The sequence below is a fragment of the Lingula anatina genome, chromosome 2 (assembly GCF_051362555.1).
Source record: "Lingula anatina isolate TDL-2025a chromosome 2, LinAna3.0, whole genome shotgun sequence".
NCBI classification, from domain to species: Eukaryota; Metazoa; Brachiopoda; class Lingulata; order Lingulida; family Lingulidae; genus Lingula; species Lingula anatina.
In genome coordinates, this window is record NC_141768.1 from 40,769,082 (window position 1) to 40,796,033 (window position 26,952).

The window sequence follows — 26,952 nt, forward strand, 5'->3', positions numbered from 1 at the left end:
TGACAGGTGTGGTAGATTAATTTTCATCACATTTCGGAAAAATTGGTGACGGGTCGTTTTTGGGTGATTTTGAGTGATTTTCATCAGGTCCGCGTACAGCAGATTTCTTCAATTTTGGCCAAAAAGGGAAGAAATTTTTTTTCTTCATTATAGTGACCGGTAGGTGTGTTGGGTCATTTGTAGTAAGTATAAAGTACTGGAAGAGTGGTAAAGAGCAAAAACTCTGGCCACCCCCCCCCCCCCCCCCTCTCCAGATCCTGTTTTCAGCTGTGTTTTTGGCTATCTTTAAAGCTGGAATTGGGGGCTTTAATGAAGTGATCCGGGCGTGTTTCCACATTTTTTATGAATGACAGGTGTGGTAGATTAATTTTCATCACATTTCGGAAAAATTGGTGACGGGTCGTTTTTGGGTGATTTTGAGTGATTTTCATCAGGTCCGCGTACAGCAGATTTCTTCAATTTTGGCCAAAAAGGGAAGAAAATTTTTTTCTTCATTATAGTGACCGGTAGGTGTGTTGGGTCATTTGTAGTAAGTATAAAGTACTGGAAGAGTGGTTGTGTCAATATTAAGGAAGAAAAAGAGCAAAAACTCTGGCCACACCCCCCCCCCTCTCTCCAGATCCTGTTTTCAGCTGTGTTTTTGGCTATCTTTAAAGCTGGAGTTGGGGGCTTTAATGAAGTGATCCTGGCGTGTTTCCACATTTTTTATGAATGACAGGTGTGGTAGATTGATTTTCATCACATTTCACACAAAATTGACGACGGGTCGTTTTTGGGTGGTTTTGAGTGATTTTCATAAGGTCCGCGTACAGCAGATTTCTTCAATTTTGGCCAAAAAGGGAAGAAATTTTTTTTCTTCATTATAGTGACCGGTAGGTGTGTTGGGTCATTTGTAGTAAGTATAAAGTACTGGAAGAGTGGTTGTGTCAATATTAAGGAAGAAAAAGAGCAAAAACTCTGGCCACACACACCCCCCCTCTCCAGATCCTGTTTTCAGCTGTGTTTTTGGCTATCTTTAAAGCTGGAATTGGGGGCTTTAATGAAGTGATCCGGGCGTGTTTCCACATTTTTTATGAATGACAGGTGTGGTAGATTGATTTTCATCACATTTCACACAAAATTGACGACGGGTCGTTTTTGGGTGGTTTTGAGTGATTTTCATAAGGTCCTCGTACAGCAGATTTCTACAATCTTGGCCATGTAGGGAATATTTTATTTCTTCATTATATAGTGACCGGTAGGTGTGTTGGGTCATTTGTTTGGTCAGGTGTGGTAGATTGATTTTCATCATAGATGGGTTGATTTTTGGTGATTTTGAGTGATCTTCTTCCGAACAAACCTGCATCTTTTAAAATAAGTGTTCTGGTATAATTTAAATTTATTCTGACTAAACACGTATCTTCCTTCTAAAAAAAGTCAAACATTTATTTTCTGAAATATAACTGTCGTCTAATTTAATATAATTAATCTTGAGTAACAACTGAATTGTTTTATATTGCAAAAAAAGCTCATTTACTCGGCTTTCTAATAGCATTAATATTTCTTTCATGTTCTTCCAAAAATAAGTGTTCGTTTTAATTTTAAAATTCGGACACCCTACTAAACTGCGATTACGCGACCGACAGAAACGTATAATTCTCCTCAAAATCGTTACTTTTAGGCAACTTAACTGAAATATCCAAAAGATTAACATTTCTCGCTGATAATAATGCATCCATGGGTTAATAATTTTACTTGCTGTCAAAAATATCCAACATGAAACACGAGCATAAAATTCCCTCAGACAACACTCTCTCGCCGACTTTTGACCAAATGAGCATGCGTACAACTTTTCGCAGAGTTACAGCAGGTCGGGGGCAGTTATAAATTTACGTGCATATTTACAAGTTTGTAACTTACAAAACTTCGAGAATACCAACTTACGTGAACGACCGGACTTACGTGAAATGTTACAAGAATTTGTAAGTTACAGTCTTTCGAGAATACGGCCCCAGACCCGCATCTATTGTAAAAACCATTGATCCATGTAATTAGGTGTTTTGCACTTGCTCTCAGAAAGTCATCCACTCAAACCGATAACTTAAACCAACCAAAGAAAATCATTATTAAACAGTTATAAGAGCATTTGTCTTTTTTTCTTCCTCATTTCTTTAATGATACTGTGATCTCCCCTTCGTGACATAGTCTGGAGAATGAAAAGGTCAGTGTGTTCAGGTTAACCGGGGTTTAAAAAATACATTTTCTTTGGTCTTTACTTACAGATAGGTCTCCCCGGTCGATGCGGTGACGGGGGTCTTGACCTCTTGGTGGTTTATCATCACGTCATTTTTTCATGCCGCACCCAGGGTGGACAGGGCGATGAACCAAAATAACAATAGGCCTACGTATTAGATTACTTTCCTTCCCAGGAGGATTACTCTGATAATCTGAGGTAAGTGCTTGGACTCGGCTAGACACCGATGCATGGATTCAAAACGCTGTATCCAAACGTATTGTCTATTTTTCCCCATTTTATGCGGGCGGTCCTGACTGTACAGTATATTATCATCTCGCTCCGCTGGAGGCTTCGGGCGTATTCTAAAATTGAAAGTTTTTTAAACATTCTTCTAAAACTTATCAGTCACGGAAATTGCCCTGTTTTAAAAATGAAATTTTGCATGTCCATCTTCTTAATTATTCATGTTGATGAAATTCATATTAATATTCAAAACAGCATTGAAATGTAGATCGCTCGCCGACCAATAAATTATTATGGTCAAGCAAGGCTTCCATATTACGCGCTTCTGTACTTTTAAAGTTCAGCCTGGTACTCCAACTAAAAAAAGTAAGATGCCCCGCGTGTTCCAAACTGACCCATTAATTAACACGTGGTGTCATGCACAGGTCAGTAAACCAGGAACATTTGTGTGACATCATATCCCCTACAGACTCGCATCTTAATTGTAAAAAATATTGATCAGTCATCCACTCAAACCGATAATTTAAATCAACCAAAGAAAATCATTATTAAACAGTTATAAGCGCATTTGTCTTTTTCTTTTCTTCCTAATTTCTGTAATGATACTGTGATCTCCCCTTCGTGACATAGTCTGGAGAATGAAAAGGTCAGTGTGTTCAGGTTAACCGGGGTTTAAAAAATACATTTTCTTTGTTCTTTACCTACAGATAGGTCTCTCCGCTCGATGCGGTGACGGGGGTCTTGACCTCTTGGTGGTTTATCATCACGTCATTTTTTCATGCCGCACCCAGGGTGGACAGGGCGATGAACCAAATCAACAATACGTATTAGATTACTTTAATTCCCAGGTGGATTACTCTGAGAATCTGAGGTAAGTATGCAAACGCATTGTCTATTTTCCCCCATTTTATGCGGGCGGTCCTGACTGTACAGTATATTATCATCTCTCTCCGCTGGAGGCTTCGGGCGTATTCTAAAATTGCAAAATATTTAACATTCTTCTAAAACTCATCAGTCACGGAAATTGCCCTGTTTTAAAAATGAAATTTTGAATGTCCATATTTATATTGATGAAATTTATATTAATATTCAAAACAGCATTGAAATGTAGATCGCTCGCTGATCAATAAATTATCATGGTCAAGCAAGGCTTCCATATTACGCGCTTCTGTACTTTTAAAGTTCAACCTGGTACTCCGACTAAAAATAGTAAGATGCCCCGCGCGCCCCAAACTGACCCATTAATTAACACGTGGTGTCATGCACAGGTCAGTAAACCAGGAATATTTGTGTGACGTCATATCCCCTACAGACCCGCATATTAATTGTAAAAACTATTGATCAACGTAGTTAGGTGTTTTGCACTTGCTCTCAGAAAGTCATCCACTCAAACCGATAACTTAAATCAACCAAAGTAAATCATAATTAAACAGTTATAAGTGCTTTTGTCCTTTTCTTTTCTTCCTCATTTCTTTAATGGTACTGTGATCTCCCCTTCGTGTCATAGTATGGAGAATTAAAAGGTCAGTGTGTCCAGGTTAACCGGGGTTAAAAAAAAAATACTTTTTCTTTGGTCTTTACATACATATAGGTCTCTCCGGTCGATGCGGTGACGGGGGTCTTGACCTCTTGGTGGTTTATCATCACGTCATTTTTTCATGCCGCACCCAGGGCGGACAGGGCGATGAACCAAAACAACAATACGTATTAGATTATTTTCATTCCCAGGAGGATTACTCTGAGATTCTCAGGTAAGTGCTTGGCCTTGGCTAGACACTGATGCATGGAATCAAAACGCTGTATCCAAACGCATTGTCTATTTTTCACCATTTTATGCGGGCGGTCCTGACTGTTATGTACAGTATATTATCATATCGCTCCACCCGAGGCTTCGGGCGTTTTCTAAAATTGCAAAATTTTAACATTCTTCAAAAACTCATCAGTCACGGAAATTGCCCTGTTTTAAAAATGAAATTTTGAATGTCCATATTTATATTGATGAAATTTATAACAATATCCAAAACAACATTGAAATGTAGATCGCTCGCCGACCAATAAATTATTATGGTCAAGCAAGGCTTCCATATTACGCGCTTCTGTACTTTTAAAGTTCAGCCTGGTACTCCGACTAAAAATAGTAAGATGCCCCGCGTGCCCCACCTGACCCATTAATTAACACGTGGTGTCATGCACAGGTCAGCAAACCAGGAACCTTTGTGTGACATCATATCCCCTACAGACCAGCATCTTAACTGTAAAAACTATTGATCAACGTAGTTAGGTGTTTTGCACTTGCTCTCAGAAAGTCATCCACTCAAACTGATAACTTAAATCAACCAAAGTAAATCATAATTAAACAGTTATAAGTGCATTTGTCCTTTTCTTTTCTTCCTCATTTCTTTAATGGTACTGTGATCTCCCCTTCGTGTCATAGTAAGGTCAGTGTGTTCAGGTTCACCGGGGTTAAAAAAATACATTTTCTTTGGTCTTTACCTACATATAGGTCTCTCCGGTCGATGCGGTGACGGGGGTCTTGACCTCTTGGTGGTTTATCATCACGTCATTTTTTCATGCCGCACCCAGGGTGGACAGGGCGAGGAACTTAAACAACAATACGTATTAGATTACTTTCATTCCCAGGTGGATTACTCTGAGAGTCTGAGGTAAGTGCTTGGACTCGGCTAGACACCGATGCACTGGAGGGATGAAGGCATTGAACGAGACGTGGTTTTAATAATAATAATAATAATAATAATAATAATAATAATAATTTATTGTCGTATTTATACAAGTATAAAATGAAAATTGGTATGATCTGTCGATAAAATGTAATACAATGGAATTATTAAAATACATTTTGTTCATTAAAAATATGTACTGCTGATGGATAAAAACTATTTTTAGTGCGCGTGGAGGTTGCTTTTAATGACCGTAGTCGGGTTGATGACATATGCATAAGTAGGCTTTTCGCTGGGTGACCAGGGTCACCCGTGATTGACTTCACTTTCTTGAGCACTGGTCTCGTATACAAATATTCAATTGACGGCAAGTCCCTACCTACAATGCGCTTGCAGTTTTTACTACGCGATTGGGGCGATTCTTGTCCTCTGCTGTAGCACTACCGTACCATACGGTGAAAGATTGTGTTAGTACACTCTCAATCACTGCCCGGTAAAATTTTATCAGCAGTTCTTGGTTAACATAGAATGACCTCAATCGCCGTAGAAAGTAAAGTCTTTGCTGAGCTTTACAGACAATTTCATCTTTGTTAATGTGCCATTTAAGATCATCAGATATATGTATGCCAAGAAATTTAAATGTCTGACTATTTCAACCTCAGAACCATTCAGCATAAGATGGCTAATTTTTGTTGGATTTTTCCTAAAATCTACAATAATTTCTTTTGTCTTTTTAACATTAAGCTCGAGGTCGTTTTCAGAGCACCATGAAACAAGGGTCGAAACTTGATTTCGATAATCAGACTTGGAAGTGCTAATAAGGCCAGCGCAGGTGGTATCATCCGCAAACTTAACAATCAAACAATCGGGATACGAAGCAACACTGTCGGATGTAAACAGTAAATTTAAAAGAGGCGAGATGGCGCAGCCCTGAGACGTGCCAGTATTTATCTCTATAGTCTTGGAAAAGTTATTGCCGACTTTGACCTGTTGAGCACGATTAATTAAGAAACTTAAAAACCAATTACTGAGTGATGTACTAAAATGGAGAGAGTTAATAATTTTTTCGTGAAGTTTAAAAGGCGATATCGTGTTAAAAGCAGAGCTATAATCAGTAAAAAGTAGTCGTGCATAGTTAGGGATTTTACGATCCAAAAAAGTAAGAACATAATGTAAAGTGATAGCAACAGCATCCTCAGTCGACCTGTTCTTACGTTATGCAAATTGAAAAGGGTCGAAGGACGTCGGTAATTTTGATTTCAAATGTTGCAGAACAATTTCTCAAGCACTTTCATAACAACGGAAGTTAGAGCTACAGGCCTATAGTCATTGAGACAGGTAACAGGTGTGCGCTTTGGAACAGGTATTATCACAGATTGTTTAAATATTTTGGCACATAACTAGAGCGTAAAGACCAATTGTAGATGTTGCACAATACACCAGAGAGCTCATCGGCACATAATTTCAGCAGCCTAGGTGTGATCCCATCCGGACCTGCCGCTCTCTTAACTTTCAGTCTAGTAAGACCAAGCCGGGTGTCTTCTACTGACAACTGGAAGGGTGCTTCTTTGTCTCGAGTACAGATGATAGGAGATTTAATATTTGGTCTGTCGAAGCGGGCGTAGAATTCATTCAGCTTGTCTGGTAGGCTGGTGTCATCCGTGGGTGAGAGTTTGACTTTAGATTTGTAGTCGGTGATTTTGTTCACTCCCTGCCAAAGCTCAAAAGAATTACAGCTGGAGATGTCTGCCTCAGGTTTATCTCTATACCGCAACTTAGCGCGCTTAATGGCCCGGCGCAGGTCATATTTTGACCGCTCGATAGCGTCCAAATTGCCCAATCTGAATGCTTCCTGTCTTGCAACAAGTTGTTTAGGGCCCCTTTAAGTCCCCTTTACACTGGACGGCGTCCTTTCTGCGTCCCTTCTGCGTTCAAAAATGTGGTCAGGACGCTCAACAGTCGCCAAAGCAATTAAATCGTGCCTCAGTGTAAAGGCGTCTGCGTCCCTTATGCGTCCTTTGAACGACCGAATCTTGATTTTACCAGTAAAACTGCGAGCGACCCACCTGCCTCCAATGTACGTCCCCTGTGCAACCCAAGGCGTCCATTGCGATGTTTGAGCGACCATTGAGGATTCTTGCTGCGTTCTCTGTACCTTTATCGGCGATCAGTGGCGTCTATTCTACGATCATTCTGCATCCTGCTTAACCGATGAGCGTTGTTTGAACGTCCTTCTCTATATTCTAACTCATTTTTTCATCGGTTCTAACCAGGTCATCCAATAAAGAACATTCCAGCACAGAAACAAATAAATGGGAATAAACGCTTTAAACTATAGTGATGATGCAAGGTCTGCATGAACTGATAATCAGCCAGATGCCCATTGTTATCCCTATAAGAAGGATGGACAGGCGCCGAAAACAAGAAAGGATGACTGACACAACAGAATATTTGAATCCGTTTTCAAATGACGCATTCTGCAAAAAGTTCTGACAATTAATGCATCTTGTAAAAAAAGGCAAAATATTCGTTTTTATAATAACCTCAAAAAAAAAAAAAAAAAAGGATCGTTTCATTAATTTTAGGGGAAAAAACAATTGGAGGCTGATATGAGACCACTGTTGCCCTTAGAATTCTTGTCTGGTGAAAAATACCTTAGCACGGCCCTGTTTGAGAGTGAAAAAAAATGTTCTACGTGCCGAACACTGGACGATCTTTGAGTTTTCATTCTGCAACCAAAGCGATGCTTGTACCTCCTTTCTACGACCGCGGCGATGCTTGTGCGTCCTCTCTGCGACCACGGCGATGCTTGTGCGTCCATTGAGTGACCATCCTCCATTGCGTTCTCTCTGCGATTGTTTTGAACATGCTCAAAACTTCGCGTCCTCGGCGATGCTTGAACACTGTGCGTTCTTTGAGCGTCCGACGGCGTCCAGGGCTCGGAATCTCGAAAGGATCGCTATGTTGCGCACGTGCGCAAGCGTCTCGATTCCATAACTCGCCCATACTCGTCCCATATAATACACTGTAGCCTCTTTTTGATATAGCGACTTGTTGAAAATACTTGGATAAACCCTTTTTCAGGTTTGTGTGATTGAAATCTCCGGCTATGATAGACAATGTTCCTGGATTTGCATTTTCATAGTCTGTTATAATCTGTGTGAGCTGACTGATGGCCGACTTGGCGTCCGCATCGGGTAGAATATATACAACTGTAAAATGACTGATGTGAACTCTCGTGGCAAGTAGAACGGGCGGCACTTAATGACTAGAGTCTCTAGTTCCTTGGTACAGCACCTGGATAGTACATTTACATTATCGCACCAGAAGTCGTTGATCAAGAGGCACACGCCACCACCACGCTCTTTGTCCACGGTGTCGAATAATCGGTCGGATCTGTATAAAGTGAATCCCGGGATTTGACTTTGAATGGCCGAATCTGGGACAAGGTTATTGAGCCACGTTTCCGTGATAAAGTAGGCTGAACAATCTCTGTAATCTCGATTGTTACTGATGAGACCGTGAACCTCATCCACCTTGTGGCGTAACGATCGGGCATTTAAGAGAAATATGCTCGGCAGCGGGCATCGATTTCCGCGGCTACGCAGCCTGACTAGAGCCCCACCTCGTTTACCTCGCTTTCGCCCCTTCCGCCGCGTATTTGAATCTTCATATTCAGTACTGGTAATAAAGTCAACCTGATTTAGACCTCCAAGCATGTCATAGCTCCCCTCAGTATAAGTATTTCTGTTGTGTAAGTATTTCTGACCCTTAGCAGCTCCTCTCTTGAATAAGTTATGTATCCAATAGTTAGTTTAAAAATTGAAAGTAAAATAACAAGTAATACTACTTTTGAGCAAGATATTTAGCTAAGTAGCTTTAACAGCTAAGTATCTCTGAACAAAATCAACGCTTTCTCCTTTTAACAGTTGATTACGTCAAGGATTTCAGTGGTCACACGTTTCGATATTACGTCTTTCGCACAACACTGTGAACCTAAAATCCCCGCTGCCTGAAGACATCACACGGTACGCCCGCCGAGATCGCGAACATGGTAAAGTTTTGTGAAGTCTTTGCTAGTTGTAAACGAAATTTATTATTTTCCTGTATATAAACATCGATCGACGAGAAAGTCTGTTACTGTGGTACCTGAAGGTAAGACTACATCATGGGCGTCCGCAGGGGGGGGGGGGGGGGGTCAATGCGGGTACCCAGCCAATCATTATCTCCCCCTTAATGACTTTCCCCCCCTGGAAAATTTTCTGCGGACGTCCATGGACTACATGTGCCTTTTCTAGTAGCTAGTGGGTTATTTCAACTTTCTGTTTTCATATGCCCCCTCGCTGAATTTCCACCGATAATGTAAGGTACTCGTTTCCACGCTGATGGTGCGAAACAGGGGAATGCAAGTAGTCCTTCGAGCCAAGTGTGTGTGTGTGTGTGTGTGTGTGTGTGTGTGTGTGTAATATCTTTCAGGTTCTAAGTTTTATTATCACAAAATATTTCTGTAAACATTTGTGGTGTTTTTAATGTATAGAATAGAACTGTAGAGGAGCCTGCTTTTTACTTTTATTTGTACTACTCAATAGGAAGGTTCTCAATTTAAGAAATAATAACTTCAACCATTTCAATGATTTATTATTTTTATTATTATTATCAACAATTGTTTTTGTAGTTATTATCAGACACTGTTTATTGTTATTGCTATTGTTATTGCTATCATTATTTACCCTAGCCAGCTATCGTCATTCAAAATATCCGCCATTTTGAATTTTCGTTAAGTACCCATGACATATTCCGGACAAAAATGTTTTAATGCTCAAATTGTAATAAAACTACGTCAGTTTTTAGATAAAACGTAATTTTTTCAATGTCCATATACCTAAGATTAGTGTCCAAGTGCTTGGTGTTTTTGGAGACGTCAAATTGGGACAACTTTTTCAAATTTGCCGCGAGAAATATATAACACTAAAATGAAAAATTCGAATTCGAGGCAACTGAGGGGATTTTCCTCTACGTCATTAACTAGGAATCAACGGGATATTCCCAATGAGAACCAATCAGCATCCCGATGTTTGGGATACCCCCCCCCCCCCCCCCCCTTGCACATAGCGCAAGCACCATGGAAGTGCGATCTTGGAAAATGGCCGCCGCTAATCGCGGAGATTGTAACATACCTACTGTCTCTATTGACTCTTCAGGTATTTCAATGTGGCGGGGATTAGATGCATGGACAAGTATTTTATGACAAGTATTTTTTTAACAATCACGATTTATGTTAACAAAGATTCTGATCATTTATTCATTATTTTTGTTGTTTCTTCCATAAACAGAGAACAAATTATTCGTCACCGAATCGGCACACATCAGGACACACAGATGTTGTCGGCGTGTAAATTATCATCACGTCAGTGGCTGTCGAGTTTGTCAACATACTTCAGACGTTCACCGGGAGCCTACTATCACACCAAGCATTCCGTATACGGATATAAACTGCCAACCCAGACACAAGAAATCAACGAGCTTGGTTCGAGCACAGGTATTTATTTTGCCTGCTTGACTGCATAAGTAGCGCAGCGTGTTCTGCAACTGTGTACTTAGGCCTGGGTCCCAACCCAACGTGCGGGCCTCTGTAGACGTCTGGGCCCCGTATCTCGAAAGCTTCGCTTATGGCGAGCGTGCGCAAGCATGGCGAGCGTGCGCTATCCCATATCTCGAAAGCTTCGCAAATCGCGGCCGTGCGCTAATGGCGAAATCACCATTAGTTTCGAGGCTATTATTTGCGGTGATACAAACTAGTCGCAATGGCCTCTGCGTATGCATAATTTGTCATTTTAATGTGTCTTTCATGTAATTAAACGTGGCGGCAAGTTTGGGTTGCTAGTCATAAAAGCATATAACAAAACATATAACAAAAAACATGGAAGCTTATAATAGATTGAATCACTCGGTACCTCTGATAGAAAAACTTGCGGTAAATGTTCACGTGAAGAATGCTAAAGTCATGTTTTATTATGCATAAAAAATTCAAAATTAAATATTTCATACATCATTTTATATTTTCTGATGAATATAATTCATCTGTGTAGTCTGTTGATAATAATCATAAATTTAAAAGTGTTATTTTCTACACAAAATGAAAAAGCAGCTAAACAAAGCATTCGGTCGCACCGTGACCTTCCTCAATGTCTATTATTGTGAGACTGAACACTACTCACCAATGTGTCAGTATTTGTGTCAGTCCAAGCTTCGCTTATTGAATTGTTATTTGACATTTTATTGGTGTCAAACACTTCTAATATCAGTATTTGTAATTATGACATTCCTATAAATAAAAACAACCTCTTCATTTGCGTCATGGTGAAAAAATATTGCATTTCGTGTAATTGTGTTACACGTATGACGTCTTCACTTTATGCGGCAATCGAATTTTAGTAGAGTTTGAGGTTATAATTGCGTTGCGTTTGCTAAGGCTTCGAGATAGCAGGTGGGTGCAATCGCACTCGCAAATAGCGCGGAATCGCCATGCTCGCGCCCGTGCGCAACATAGCGAAGCTTTCGAGGTACGGAGCCTTTGTCTACGGCCAAAAAATTGGGTGAAAACGTGGGATTTCGTGCGTGAGGAGCACGTCCATCGTACAACATTTGGAGGTCGCAGACATGATCGTGTAGCCGCTGCGTGCGGTATACGAATTCTCAAAAAAAAAAAAAAAAAAAAAAAAAATGGAAACACGTTCGTCCGTCGCGCTTGGGTGGCTACGGTGCGTGCGATGCACGTGGTAAAGGCGCTCGATACATGTACTTATTTCTTGCTCACTACGTGCTCACTCCACACTTCCGCGCGCCCACCACGTGGACCTAACGGGCTTCGTGCATGTTGAGCGAATAGTGGTCACTTCATGCGAAAGGAACGTGAGTTTAAAAGGAGGGGCATGAACGAAAAAAGCAAATTATTTGTGCCTTTGATGTCAAGTTTTAAAAATGCCTAAAAAGACAACAAAGAGCAAGAGGGGTAGAGGAGGCAAGCCAGGTATGATTGGGCTCACCATCTTTGTACACTGCTGCGGATATAATGACTGCACTGTTTTTATACCCTTCCAAAAAACGTTTCAACATACACGCAAGACTGGCGTGCAAAGGACGAGCAACAACCGTAGGAATTCAGTCAGAAAGACTGCCCTGATTCCACTTCCGAAGCCCGTACTCCTTGTATGCACAAGGTACGTAGTGCACGATGCTTGTACTTTGCATGCACGGTGCGCGCGGGACACGTGCGAAAGCCCGGCAGGCGCAGAGGTACTTCTGACGTGAGGAGGCTGTGCTTCTCACGTACTTTCCACGCACTTTCTTCTTGCGCACTCACTGCAATCACCAATTACTGGATTCCTTCCCTGCGATCTAGCTACGGCACAGCCAGACGAGAGGAACCTTAAAAACGAGAGGAACCCGCGTGTAGTTGGGACCCAGGCTTTATGTAGACGTATTGCTTTTATTTTCTCACTGCTTGTATGTCATATTTACGTTTCAGGAAAACTTGTGACGATCGGGTATGGCTGTACTGTTTATCGGAAAGAATACTTCAAAATTCAGGGTTTTGTTATTATCATTACTATTTTATTTATTTTTAATTATGTGGTCAGTACGGAAAATTCTGAGACATATTTTGTACAGACACACACCCACACACACATATATTAGCAGAATAAAATTATTATTTATGTTTTTTTTTTTTTTTTTTTTTGGGGGGGGGGGGTTCCCATGTTGTTTTTTTATGTGTAATACATGGCGTCCTGCAGACTACCGAAATATTAGAACCTATTCGGAATTGTACCTTTTTCGTGTAATGGCTGATTAATGAGACTTTGAAAGAAAAATAACACCGACAGATAATATTGCTATGCACTGTCGGGCGTAAGTTGTCAATAAACAATTGTTTTATTCTACATCTGACTTTGATTCTGATTGAAATAACAGTATTTAGTGCCCTAATGTAGCTTTTATCCGTATATAGAGCCCGTTCTCCGCACGTTCGGCTGTCACCTTGAACGTTTGTTGAATCTGAAGGCAACCTAGCTGTAACGATGTTTATTACTGTATAAATAATATACATATGAGCGTTTTCCCCTTTTTTTGCATTTTGGTACCCTAGGTTCTAGATTCCGGTATTGCCAGCTCGATCTTGATTTCATATATAACCCATAGTAGCAATACCAGGTAAAAGCGAAAAAGCGACTCCACCACGAGGTATATTCAGCAAGCTAGCTTTTACGTTGCTCTGACACTCAGGGTACATTTTGGAAGACTAGTATTCAGTAGTAAACATCGTTTGACGTGGTTGTCAATGCAACAAATGTGACAACCGGGTCTGGTTTGGAAACCTCTTTCTGGGCCCTATACGTTTTTTTTCAGTAAAGCAAGATCTTATGTTAAATTTCTGTCAGCTGATTTTCCAGCTATTTCATAACGGAAGACGCTTGTGGTCGGTTGTGGACGGCGTTTAGGTACACCGCAATTTCAATTCTGCCCTGATGCAACTGTTTATTTTCCAGTATCTTAGATTATTCCCTTAGTCAAGTTAGTGTCTTCATATTGTCATATATAAAAGTATAATAAACTTATTTTTTCTTCCAAATTTTATTTTTTGACCTCTGAAGACCCCATTTTGATTCAAAATCAGATAGAAAACAGCAATTTACTGAGATTGGTGACAGCATATCGAAGACATGGACACAGAAAGGCAGCCCTTGATCCCCTAGGGAGACTAAAACCACAGTAAGTACTTTTGGGAACAAAGCCTCTTAACACAGCAAGTGGTATCCTAGCAATTTATCAATTCAATTTTTCAATTCAATTTATTTCTGTACTGGTACATAGATTATCATGACCTTATACAATATTATATACTAATGACGATACAATACAATTGGTGCATTACCATTTCTCTAGTTGGTAATTGTGTTGCCTGTTTGTGAATGAAAAAGTAATCTTTATATAATGAATATCGATGCAGTCTGTAATGGTACACTTGAAGAGGCACTATAGTTTGTGCTATATGGTACATGTATGCTACAGATCTCGTGTTTTAATATTTATGTCAAGTTTACACAACTTAACATCCTGCTTTTTAGTTCCTTAATTGGTTGTTTGTAGTGCAAAAGCAACATTTAGTAAACCATGCCTGAAATAAAGGACCATAATTAAGTTAACATGTTATACCTACTAATTTTTTAAAGATCAAATATATTTAAATGTGGGTGATTCATTTCATTTATTGTAAAAAGGGAATGTGCAGAATTGGATCCTGTCTATTATGGATTAGGTGAGGCTCAGTACACTGCTCACAATCTTTATGGCATCCTGCACAGTGGATCAGAGTCTGCCACCACTGAAGAGGTCTTGCAGTTCTTGGAACAAACTTACTGTGGAAACAGTGCAGTGGAATTTGAACATTTAGCTGTAAGCACATAAGATGTCTTTATAATTATTGTCAACAGTGTGATTTTTTTTTTTTTTTTTTTTTGAAGATTTTATGCCATTTTTGAATGAAAGTTTCTTTCAGTCTTCCTTCCTCTATTTTTTAGTAAAATATTTTGATAAGCTACTGGGATAAAAATTTACAAAATGTGCATTATCATAATTAGAAATTCAAGATTACAAAAATATTTTGTTAATAAAGTATGATTTATGTTGTTAAAATTTGTCATTCAATTGTTTTCATTAAATATCATACCCAATAATCCAGTCACTGGAAGAGAGGAACTGGTTTGCCAAAAGATGGGAAGAAAGCCAATTTGAAGAAATTTCAAAGGATAAAAAGATTGCATTAGCAAACCTTATGCTTAAGTGTCAGGTACCTTGGTTTTTTTAATGGTTATATTGGCATTGATAAGTTGAAGATTATGGAAAAATACTGGCATGAATTTTGATTACTTCTCATTTCATAAAATCATTTATATTAGTTGAAGCAATATGATGTAAAAAGAATGTATGATTCAATTAAAAGCCATCTCAAATCAAACATTTGAAAAGGTACATGTACATGTATTAGAAGAGTTTCAAAGAGATGCATTTCAATGCACCAGCTGTCATTTCTGTTTTAATCTTCCAAAATATTCAATAATATGGTGATATAAAATAAGTAATAAAATATATCACTTAAATCCTTCTAATCAGAGTCATGTTTTTGTGGATCTGATATATAATATACTATCAAAAGGCTAAAAGAAATACTGTCATATGAAATATGTTTTTCACTTTTTTAGGCTTTTGATCACTTTCTTCACACTGAATTTTCCACTGTGAAGCGGTATGGAGGTGAAGGAGCAGAGAGCATGATGGGATTTTTTCAAGAAATATTTGAAAGATCTGCTGAGCGTAAGTACAGACTTGTAATATTAATATTTAATGTTGAAAAATAAAAACCTTGAAAATTGGTAATTGCTGTATTACATGTAGTTTAGTGTTTTAGAGGTGTACACTCATGCTGAAGTTCACCTGGTGGTTCACTGTATTTACATAAACTGATTTTCAATATATATATATATATATATATATATATATATATATATATATATATATATCCCACAAATGCCAGTCTTACTTTTTGCTTTACAGTTAATATTCAGGATGTTATAATTTCTATGCCTCACAGAGGAAGACTCAACTTGCTGACATGCATGCTCAAATTTCCACCAGTGCAGATGTTTCAGAAGGTATTTTTTGTTATGAAATATTCTGCTCTTTAGAATGTAGTTGTAATAACTTTGATTCATTTTATTTTATTATGGATCCAAGGTAGTAGTGATTATGATCTGTGAAAGAAGTAAACTTTGGACTCTTGCATAATGAATAAAAAATAGATATGACAATCATTTGGCTGAACTTTACTGTCTTGGCAACTCTTATACTGGCTTTGCTGACTTTCTTTTGTAGATGAAAGGTATCAGTGAATTTCCTCCTGGTGTGAAAGGCAGTGGGGAAGTATTACATAATCTAAGTACGTGTAAGTGAAACAGAGCAGGGTGAAAAGTGATTCTTGCTTATGCTCTTAAGGATATTGTCACCCTTTGCCCAAAACTCCTTATTTACTGCCTTACATACATTCTTTTGGGTTATAAATAAATGTTCAGTGATCAGTGACTAAATTGATTAAATTTACACATATGTCATTTTTTGGGTGATGTCACAATTGTGATTTTGGGGTAAAAACTAAAAAATCGGTTTCTCTGATTTTTCTTTTACCTGAGCATCCACAATCACCATTTCAACATCAATTTAATGACACCATTTAGTACTCTAAAAGCCCTGCCAGGGATTTTTCTTAAAAGTCATAGTTCAGATTTTATTGTTGATAAAGCAAAATAATGCCTTCGTTTAATGAAAATCTGTAATTAGGGGATCATAACTCCATAACAAAAGCATTTACACCAAAATGGTGGCACAGGATTGTAGCTTATACTCTCCTGGTCAATTCTGCCGATTTTTGTGATAAAATCTTGTTCAGTGATGATGTTACACCCCATGCCTATTGCTTGCTCATTTCAGAATAGAAAGGTGTTAAATTGACGATTAAAGCTTTAAGTTGCCTATGCTTATGTATATGCAATGAAAAATTGCCAATATTTTTTATTTTTGGGAGTTTTTTTCATTGTTTTAAAGAAGCACAAAGATAGCTGCATTATTGAATAATTAGATGTAGGAAAAATTCATTTTCGGTATCTGGATGATAATAAAGGGTTACAATAACCTTAAGACTATTAAAACAAAATTTGATTATATAAATTTAGATATTAGAATTGAGATTTTTAATATTCAGGTTAATTGAAAATAACAAACATTTATGTAATTAAGCTAGTTAGTGTCCAACAAATGGAGATTTTATGAAAAAACAGCATTGATAAGTACTAAAAATCATTACAATGATATGCATGCATTTAACTCTTAAACCTTCATGGACTAAATGCTACTTTTTTGAAAAATATTCCAGCTTCTTCAGTAGATTTAAATTATGGTGAAAAGAAGATCTGTGTCACAATGATTCCAAATCCATCTCATCTGGAGGTCAGTAGATAAGTTTTCTACAAACTGTAATTTAGCTTATAATTTAAGTTGCTGCCCAGTTAGCTTCTATGGAATATCGATCTTAATAAATAGCATGATTTATTGTGGCAAGTTGACTATGGAGGATGACACATTATTGGTTGAAATTTTGACATGGGGAAGAAAGGGTCATGTTGCAATAGCTGTAAGCAATATGATTTATTAAAAGTATGGTCATGTTTGCATAGGCCAGCAAGCCAGTAGCTGTTGGTAAAGCCAGAGGAAGACAACAGACACTTAAAGATGGACATTACTCTGATGACCCAGCTGCTGTGATGGGGGATAAGGTGCTGTGTCTACAAGTCCATGGAGATGCTTCATTCTCTGCACAGGTGTGGCATTTTTTTTTTATTCTATATACATTTTGAAAAATATGTTTATTGTAATGAGGCAGATTTCCTTGTACTATTTATATACAGAATATATAATGACATGTTTGGTTTTTATTCTCATTCTCAGATTTATATTTGAAAATAAGTAAGCATTGTGGTTTTGTTGATTTACAATGGGAAAACAAAGTATTTGACAATTTGCTTTTTGGAAGGGAAAACAGAAGTATGTACCTACAGAAAGCCTGACTGATGTTGAAATCCATATTTCAGGGTGTGGTTGCAGAAACCTTTGCGATTGCCAACACTCCACATTTCACTGTGGGAGGAAGTGTGCACCTCATAATCAACAACCAGCTGGGATTCACTACGCCATCTGAGAGGGGAAGGTATGGTTCAGAATGATTTTAGTATATCAATAATATCAAGGGTATTTTGCTTCTAAATTGAATGATGAAAATTGTGCAATCGCTGCTCTCTATTTTGTTTCAGATCATCTCTGTATTGCAGTGACTTGGCAAAAATGAATGCTTGTCCAGTGATACATGTAAATGGAGATTACCCTGAGGTATAGCGCCATAAAGAAATACTATTTTGATGAAAATGCTGACAGGTGTACAATATTTTTATTCCACACCTATTTTAGGATAATTTTATTAGCACATACATAAGATATGTGCAGAAAACAGAAAAATATAGGTAATTGAAAATATTTCTATTTTACATAAATGTAAATTTACATATAAATTAAGACATTCTTCTAAAAATCAAGTTTTTGATAACCATTATTGTGTCTCCCTTTTGCAAACAAATCAAGAGTTTTTATTAACCCATGTTATGAACAGACACAAATATATATATATATATATATATATATATATATATATATATATATATATATATGTTTAAACTTTGAACTGTTTATCTGTAAGCATTGCTGTCTATTTGTAATTTCCATTTTAGGAAGTAATTAGAGCTACCCAGCTTGCCATGGAATACAGACAGAAATTTAGAAAAGACATTGTGATAGACCTCATCTGTTATAGAAAATGGGGGCATAATGAGTTAGATGACCCCTCTTTTACCCAGCCACTTATGTATGAAATCATCAAGAACAGAGCTAACGTACCAGATCTCTATGCAACAAATATTGTAGTAAGTAAATTTAAATTTTAGGAAGTGACTAAAATCATAACATATAAGCTTATGCAGTTTAATTGGTCTTTTTAAAATTTTTTTTTGTTTTGCCCTGAAATCTGTTTTTGTACTGAGTGCATACCCATATTGTAGAGTCTAAAAGCATTTTGTCATACTTCTGACATATTAGCAAAATGTTCATTTTAAGATGGTAGAGGGTGTACCATCAGAGTGCATGTACTGTAATAGTCATTTCATTAAAAATAGGTCTAATCAATTTCCAGTGCCTTTATCTTATCTTGCATTGAAACTCTTTCAGGAAACAGGTCTTTGTTCTACGGAGGAGTTGGACTCAGCAGTAGCCAGTTGGAATAAAGAACTCAATAATGAAATGACTAATATTGATACTCACGTTCCCAAGGCAAGGGTGTAGTGTGACTTTTTCCATGAAAAATAGAGCATCTTTATGAAGTTTGATTCTGAACATATTTTGCAAATTGTTAATGGTTTACAACATCTAAACTAATTTCAGATAAAGAGAGAGAGAGAGGTATATTGGGAGGAAGCTGACATTCTTTGAAAGTTTTATTTGCTCTCTCTTTAGGCATATCACTTGGAGAAGCACTGGCCAGGTTATGTCCAAGCACCTGCCAGTCAAACAACATGGGACACTGGGGTGCCCACTGATCTCCTGAAGTATATTGGTGCTAAGTCTGTGGCAGTACAGGATGATGTGGTGAGGTTTCATTGCTACACCCCATGATAATGTAGTGGTTTTACGCTAACCACTTAATTACTAGAGAATAATTCTGTTCAAGAATAACATCTTGTTTTCCATATATTAATAGAAGGTAATATTTGTGATTTTGAATTCTAATATTTTTGTTATAATTAGAGATTTTAAAATTCTGCTAATTTCCCTTCCTGTTTGGTTGTATTGGTAACACCTGGGGCAAGATCTGAAATTTTGCAAAGGAGCATTTGATTTTTACAGGCAGTTCATAATACGCTATCTAAGCATCACATTGACAAGCGTGTTCAGCAGTTAGAGGATGGGTCTAATTTGGACTGGGCAACTGCTGAAGCCTTGGCCATAGGCTCTTTACTTTGGCAAGGCAAGTAGGAAGTATGAGCAGTATTTCACATTCTCACTGTGGACAAATCTAAACCGAAGGCAACTTGATGGAGAATGTGGAATATTATCTATTGTTTCAGCATTTAAATTTATATTATATGATTATAATACAGTAATATGATAGTTTGCTTAGGAAAATACAGTAGATTAAGATCTGTGGAAGCTTCTGATAAATGTTTTGTTTTGAATGCTCTGAAGAAAGAAGAAAAAAAGAACAGCTACAAAATACCTTTGTCTTTTAAAAATTATTTCTCCTTGAATGTTTTTTTTACCAAATAATGATTTGTGTAACAGGTTACAATGTGAGATTTTGTGGGCAAGATGTTGGGAGGGGCACTTTCAGCCATCGTCACATGATGCTGGTCGACCAATCACACGATGGGATTGTTATTCCTCTGAACCACATGACGGATCATCAAAAGGGGTTTCTAGAGGTTTGAAATAGTGTAGACTTTAAATTTGATAAGGTACAGACTGAATCAAATTTTCAGTTGATTTATATAATAATTTTAATATTATTTTGAATAATTTTATAAAAATTATACTTAATTTAAATTTTGACAATATATTGGCCATTTTTGTCATATTGATAATGATACAAAAATTCTTAAACACTGCAAAATAATCCATCTTAAAATATAAACTTTACAAGAATGAAAATGGTTGTTTTGCTCACAGGTCTGCAACAGTGCTCTTACAGAACTTGCAGCTCTTGGCTTTGAATATGGAATGAGTACAGAAAATCCTATATCTTTAGTCATTTGGGAGGCACAGTTTGGAGATTTCTTCAATGGAGCTCAAATTATAATTGATACGTACATTGCCTCCGGTGAAAGTAAGTATGTGCTCACAAATTGAAGGTTAATACGTTAGGATAGACTCCAAATATTTAATTTTTGAAAGAGTTAGATGAAGTCCTTTTTTCAGGAACTGCATTAACATGCCTAGTCCATTCCAATCAAGTGTTTATAAAATAACTTTTATTACTACAGACTGGAAACTTTTTTATTTTATTTCATATCAGCCAAATGGCTCCTACAGAGTGGCTTGGTGATGTTGCTACCCCATGGTATGGATGGTGAAGGCCCTGAGCATTCTTCATGTAGAATTGAAAGATTCTTACTGGTTGGTACCTTAACATCTATGTAGAGAGCCAAATATTTGGAATCTTTTTATATATATGGTGGGTTAAAGTTTGTGAAAGCTGTCAGCAAACTCTCTGAAAAGAGATTTCATGATAAATGTTTTTCTTTCTTTTTTCTTCTCCTCTTTCTTTCATTTTGAGTTTGCACAGTTTGGCTACCTCAAAGGAAAGTTTCCTAAAGGTGCAGAAGACATCCATTATTTTTGACATACCCACCCCCCTCCAGTTACTTTGAAGGGTTAAAATACAAATGACAAACCAAAATCTTCATATTTTGATCAGCAATGTGATAGCAAAGAAGATGGTTTTGATGGGGATGATGTCAACTGGCATATTGTAAATCCCTCAACACCTGCCCAGTATTTTCATCTCCTCAGGAGGCAGGTAGGTTCCTTTAAGATCAGTTTTGATTCTAATCTTGTATGACATAATGCTCTGCTGTCAGTCTCTTTTTAGGCACTATTATTTGCTAATTATTATATTATATACTGTATTAATTAATGTACTTTTAAGGATTTATTAACATATTTAAAAGTGATTTGAATATTGTCTTGTCGCTTTGCCTTGTAGATGGTGCGGAATTTCAGAAAACCTCTTATTGTGGCCTCTCCTAAGATGATATTGCGGCTTCCTGCAGCTACGTCAAGTATGTTGGATCTGGCACCAGGCAAGACATTCTGTCCAGTACTGGGAGACAATGAAATAGATGGCAATGCTGTCAAGAGGGTAGTGTTCTGTTCTGGGCAGCACTACTATGCCTTGCATAAACAGAGGGAAACAGTTGGAGCTAAAGATACTGCACTTATCAGACTTGAGGTATGCATGGTTCATACTAATAGATGATGGAACTTTAAACTGATTTTCCATTAGGAAAGGAAAGTTTTTGTTCAAAGGAAAGGTTGGTTCAGATGAAGTCTGGTTTATGAAAATTGGTAAATATTATTTATCAGGGTACATAGATGTTCACAGCCTAATAATTACGTATACATAAATTTCTTAATTTATTTTGTCTTATATACTTTGTTGACAGGGGAGCAGGTGTCAGGTAAATCTTGAGCACTTCAAAATTTATAATATTAAAAGCTGTGTACATTTCACAAATTTCAAAACTATTTTTTATTTCAACAGTGTCTCTGTCCATTCCCAGCAAAATCTCTTATGCAAGAATTGAACAAATACAAAAGTGCTACAGGTAGGTTGAAATTACAAGCTATTACATATGATTTATATGGCAGATAATATCTAAAAATCTGCAAAATCCACTGCTTTTTGCCAATTCTCAAATCATGAAGTTCCAGAATAATGATATTAATTTTATGATTATCAAATGCAAACTGTATACTCTGGATGTTTTAGAATTCATTTGGAGTCAGGAGGAACACCAAAATTCAGGAGCTTGGTCCTTTATAGCCCCAAGATTTGAGAAAGTTGTTGGCTGCAAGGTAAAAAGAAAAACTAATTTTGTTTCTTAAATAGTGTGCAGAAACTATTGTATTTTTAACTGAAATTGTAAAATAACAAATGATTTATGAAACAATGAACTGAGAATGGATAATGTAAATGACTTGTGCAGTATAAATTGTGAAATTTGAACAAGTAGCTTGTGTTTAGAGAAGCACAGTACTCATTGAACATCAGAGAAATACATATACGGTCAATAAATTTTATAGGGTAGCTACTTGCAAGATTTAGATTCTTATTTAATGTTTCAATATTCCTCTTGAATAATGCTATTATTTCTTTTTCAATCAGCTGGCATATGTTGGTCGTGGACCGCTGGCAGCACCTGCAGTTGGCATTGGACAAGTGCACCAGAGGGAAGTTCTGGACATATTGGAAAGAACATTTGCTAAAAAAAAATATAACTATTTCAGAGCAAGGTGCTGATAAAATGGGTTTAATCATCATAGTTATGATATGCACTGTCAGAAAAACATTTCCAGTGAAGTACATCCAAAATATTTCAACTAATGTGTAAGATTGTTGTAAGGAGATGTAGAAAGTATGAAGTGCTTAAGATAAAGCATTGCATCCACATTCCGAATTACCTCTAAATAATTTGTCTGTCACAAATTCAGACTTACACATTTGAAATGTTTTAAAATAAGTTAAGTGACTGTTCTGATTCTCATACAAGATACAGTACGTACTTAAGGTACAAGATACAGTAATTAAGGAAAGGTTGTGATTAGGGAAATTTTACCATGAACTAAGTCAGTAATTATTTTATGCATAATATCTTTTAACATTAAGTAAGGTATATTATGGTGTGGTACTAAATTCCTGGTTTTGCAATATCATGCCATGAACTGAAAATAATGCAACTTTTATTTATTGTGATTGGCATTTTTGGGATAGATTCACTCTTTGTTATGTTTAATAACATATGTGCTTTTAAAGAATGTCATGCACATTTTTTTTCTTTTTTAAATGTCAAAAGTGCATTAGTCTTCATCAGATGAACACAATTCATATGCAGTTTGCATCTTCTAGCAAAGATTTCTTGCATCTGGATGCAGAGAACCTTTAGCCGGTGATGGTGAAGTTGGTTGATCCTGTATCATAGATTTGACTATGAGGATGCAAGCTGCCACATTCACCATTGCAAAGTGCTGAAAATCAAATCACCAGAGATAACCATAGATATCACTGACCATTGCTTTTGTCTTAGTTTGTACATGAAATTATTTGAAAATATGCATTGGCATTTAATATTTAAAAGATTGATATTATGATTATGACTTTAATTAGAATTACTGTCACTTAATGGAATTCAGTTAATTCTATGGAAATTGGTCTAAGTCTTCAACACTGGAATTTCCATGTTGTAATCTTCTTCTACCTGGGGACTTTATTTGCAGCAATCAACAAAAAGAATATATTCCTGTCAGAATAGAACTTACTTATTATAATAATAATATATGTTATGATAGCAATATTATACTAGCTCACCAATCTTGACAATGTAGGTTCCAGGCAGCCACATTTCACAGGGCCCTTGTGTAGGGTCGCAGTCAGGGTCTGGCTTTGCATGGATTGTTATTTTACTGCCATATGTGCCTGGGGGTTGTTTTTGCTGGAGAAAGGCTGAAGCTATAAAAAGAATTTTTTTTCCATTTACATGAGGACTTATGACATGTTAAAAGTATCTTAAGTGATTTTTATTTTTTTCTCTCAATACTGAATATTCAAAAAAAATTTTTTTTTTTTTTTTTTTTTGGGGGGGGGGGGTCCATTATGTGAAATGAGTGCCCTGAGTTTAATCATTGTGATATCTCTCAGCCTTGGAAAATGGCAATGAAAAGCAGATATACCATTAGTTTTGACATCATACTCTGAAAATCGTCTGTGACTCATTAGAGCATAATCATATGAAATGATTTTTAGAATAAATTCTTCATGACTGAATGCTACTCACCTACTGGAATACCATCAACAGTATCAAGTTCTATAACAAGTTCTCCAGTTCCGGTACCATTTTTGCTTGTGTATTCGATATCCACAATAAAGGATGTACCTATACCAAGGGAAATTTATAACATTTATACAATAGTAGTTAGCTTATCATTATATATTTTGTAATATCAAACCTGTTGGTTTGTACCAATAAATGCAAGGTAAGATTTTTTTTATTTGGAGGACCTTGAATCATAATGTGAAAGTTTTGTCACTATTATGTTTTCAAATTTAATCATCTTGAACTTTATTCCTCTGATGGTAAATTTATCCCTCTCATCCTTGTAGACTCTAAAACTCAGGATGAATAAACATGCAACATGACATATTAAATTTGATTCTCTTCATTTTAGGAAGAAAGCAATTTCCCCCCAAAAAACAAAACTTTCTCTAAAAATGTGTGTGGGAGGGAGGGTATTACACAATGAATTAAACTGAACCCTGGTACCTGAAAAGGTCAGGCCAATGTTTTACCTTGAGGGCCTTGTGGAGGCTTGACAGTCAGTGCTGTGATATTGGCATCTCCTGAATCAAAGACTGGACACACAGTGATCAACTCACAGAAGTAAATGGGATCAAGATCTGCACTAAAATTTAATAAAATAATGATTTTTTTTTTTACCTTGAAGAAATTTCAACATTAATTGTATTTCATTTTGAAAACAGAGGCAGGAAGGTACGACACTTGAACATGGCTGCCATGCAGTGTTATTCAATGCCAGATTTGATTAATCAATGAAAAAGCTAATCTAACTGAAACAAATAAGGGAAATGTATTACTCTTGTATAAGTTGGATGAACTCTTCAACTCCTACTATACTACAAAGAACATCGCAGATAGCACCAACTGCTTGGCTGCCAGTCTTGTTTGCCAAAGCACCACAGAGGTCAGAGCAGGCGGTCAGTACCCCTCCATCTGTAACATAACAGAACAAAGACTGGCTATTCACATGTTTGTGGTTTGGTACCTAATATTAATGTACTGGCAAAACTAGCACACACACACATATATATATGTATAGTATTTAACATGCCCCATTCTATCTGATCCTATCCTGAATGGATCCAGTCTCTTTTTTTAATGGAAATTAATAAACCAAATAAGCCACATGAATTTCACAGTTCATTTGTGAAGATATTGTGAAATTATCTCAGACATGCCAATACAATGCTGAATTTGACAAAAATGTTCTCTTTAATTTTTGGTTTTTTGAAACATACAAATACCACATTTCATTTTTTTTTAAATTAAACACTATAAAAAACGGTGATTGTTCTCTGTGACAATATTCCTAACTTGAACCTTGTTTTGATCTATGAACCCCTAATACATACTTAAGATGATCTCCAACAAGGCATTGATAGCTTGTGTTGTAAAGTCAACACAGGTTGGGCACAGGTCCACTCCCACCTTGTCCTTGACTATAGGGACTTGGTGGAGCCTTACCAACTGAGGCTTGAGTACAGCTCTCTCTTGGCTAAAACGCAGGACTGTCGGCAGTGCAGTTGCCTCCAGCACAAGCACTGCAGCTAGGAAAACTGTAACAGACTTAAATAACAAGGCACACTTGAAAATGATAAAACATGATCTGTAATCATTTATCTTGTTTCATTACTTATATTGGCTTTTTAAAATCATCATAGAACAAACGATCAACAACAAGGATTATCAAGTAATTTCAGTAGGTGACAGTTCCACTGATTACTTAATTATTTCAGAAGTTTAATTTAACTGGTAATATCAATTTCTTGGCCATTGCACTGGTTTGTTATCACCTAAACAATAGCTTATCTCTTAGTGGGAACATCTTGATATTAACTGATCTTTGGCCTAGCACTGATAACCATTTACTAAGGTTGATCCAACTCACTAGGGTAAATGCATCTAAGTTACTAAAATGCTTTATTTTTTTCGAAATAAAGGAATAAACAAATATTAATATCTTCAATATTTTAAATCTAAAAAATGAAGAAAAAATAGAAAATAAATAAAAAAAAGCACATATTACAATTCATAACACTTAAATTCTGTATGGATTGATACACTGTACATGTAACTGACAACATGGGTGGCTTTTTTAATGAACGTTAAGTGAAAATAAAAAAGTTTTTATCAACGCAAATCACCGATGACATTTTTTATATTAAAGAAATTTACTTTTTTAATGTAAAGTAAAAGATTTATCCTCATTTTAACCTTTTAGATACATATCTAACAAGTATGTGGAAAGAAATATGAGTTCAGATGCCAAGGCGATGTAACAAACAAGTCTAGAATACTGCAACAAACATTTAATTATTTTCTGTTTACATTTGTTTAACTCACATCACTGTTGTCTAATACAAAGTCAAAAAAATAAAGTTAAATGCAAAATGGTTAAATCTAAATATTAGCGTTAAAATTAACCAAACTTTGCTTAATAACTGTTTACACCTACCTTCATGTTCCTCGGTGTAATATTCTTTGTATGATGTAAAAAGAGCACATGACTGGTCACATGACACAGTCTCCAAGG

The 26,952-nt window shown here is 36.7% G+C and overlaps 2 protein-coding genes across 2 annotated transcripts in view; one reads left to right on the top strand and one right to left on the bottom strand.

Moving 5' to 3' along the window:
- The window catches only part of LOC106176283 (2-oxoadipate dehydrogenase complex component E1-like), a 165,029-nt gene extending 140,419 nt beyond the window's left edge, over positions 1-24,610 (top strand). The window contains exons 2-27 of the mRNA XM_087004769.1: positions 2,262-2,431; positions 3,166-3,329; positions 4,050-4,209; positions 10,470-10,675; positions 13,791-13,908; positions 14,418-14,592; positions 14,879-14,986; positions 15,399-15,510; positions 15,751-15,848; positions 16,069-16,138; positions 17,123-17,196; positions 17,424-17,567; positions 17,838-17,953; positions 18,057-18,132; positions 18,528-18,719; positions 19,021-19,122; positions 19,306-19,434; positions 19,696-19,816; positions 20,131-20,270; positions 20,515-20,671; positions 20,861-20,961; positions 21,263-21,364; positions 21,551-21,796; positions 22,109-22,172; positions 22,337-22,422; positions 22,733-24,610. Coding sequence (XP_086860895.1) covers positions 10,516-10,675; positions 13,791-13,908; positions 14,418-14,592; positions 14,879-14,986; positions 15,399-15,510; positions 15,751-15,848; positions 16,069-16,138; positions 17,123-17,196; positions 17,424-17,567; positions 17,838-17,953; positions 18,057-18,132; positions 18,528-18,719; positions 19,021-19,122; positions 19,306-19,434; positions 19,696-19,816; positions 20,131-20,270; positions 20,515-20,671; positions 20,861-20,961; positions 21,263-21,364; positions 21,551-21,796; positions 22,109-22,172; positions 22,337-22,422; positions 22,733-22,867 — 2,826 coding nt within the window. The 5' untranslated portion in view covers positions 2,262-2,431; positions 3,166-3,329; positions 4,050-4,209; positions 10,470-10,515 and the 3' untranslated portion in view covers positions 22,868-24,610. The remainder of the gene's footprint in view (positions 1-2,261; positions 2,432-3,165; positions 3,330-4,049; positions 4,210-10,469; positions 10,676-13,790; positions 13,909-14,417; positions 14,593-14,878; positions 14,987-15,398; positions 15,511-15,750; positions 15,849-16,068; positions 16,139-17,122; positions 17,197-17,423; positions 17,568-17,837; positions 17,954-18,056; positions 18,133-18,527; positions 18,720-19,020; positions 19,123-19,305; positions 19,435-19,695; positions 19,817-20,130; positions 20,271-20,514; positions 20,672-20,860; positions 20,962-21,262; positions 21,365-21,550; positions 21,797-22,108; positions 22,173-22,336; positions 22,423-22,732) is intronic.
- On the bottom strand, positions 22,862-26,951 carry LOC106176278 (countin-1-like). Its single transcript, XM_013558595.3, has 7 exons — positions 26,875-26,951; positions 25,772-25,985; positions 25,217-25,352; positions 24,911-25,023; positions 24,399-24,497; positions 23,933-24,073; positions 22,862-23,592 (listed from the first exon to the last, which is right to left on the bottom strand). Exons 1-7 carry the CDS (start codon positions 26,878-26,880, stop codon positions 23,507-23,509), a joined length of 795 nt encoding a protein of 264 aa, XP_013414049.1. The 5' UTR covers positions 26,881-26,951; the 3' UTR covers positions 22,862-23,506.
- Position 26,952: the final 1 nt, after the last annotated feature.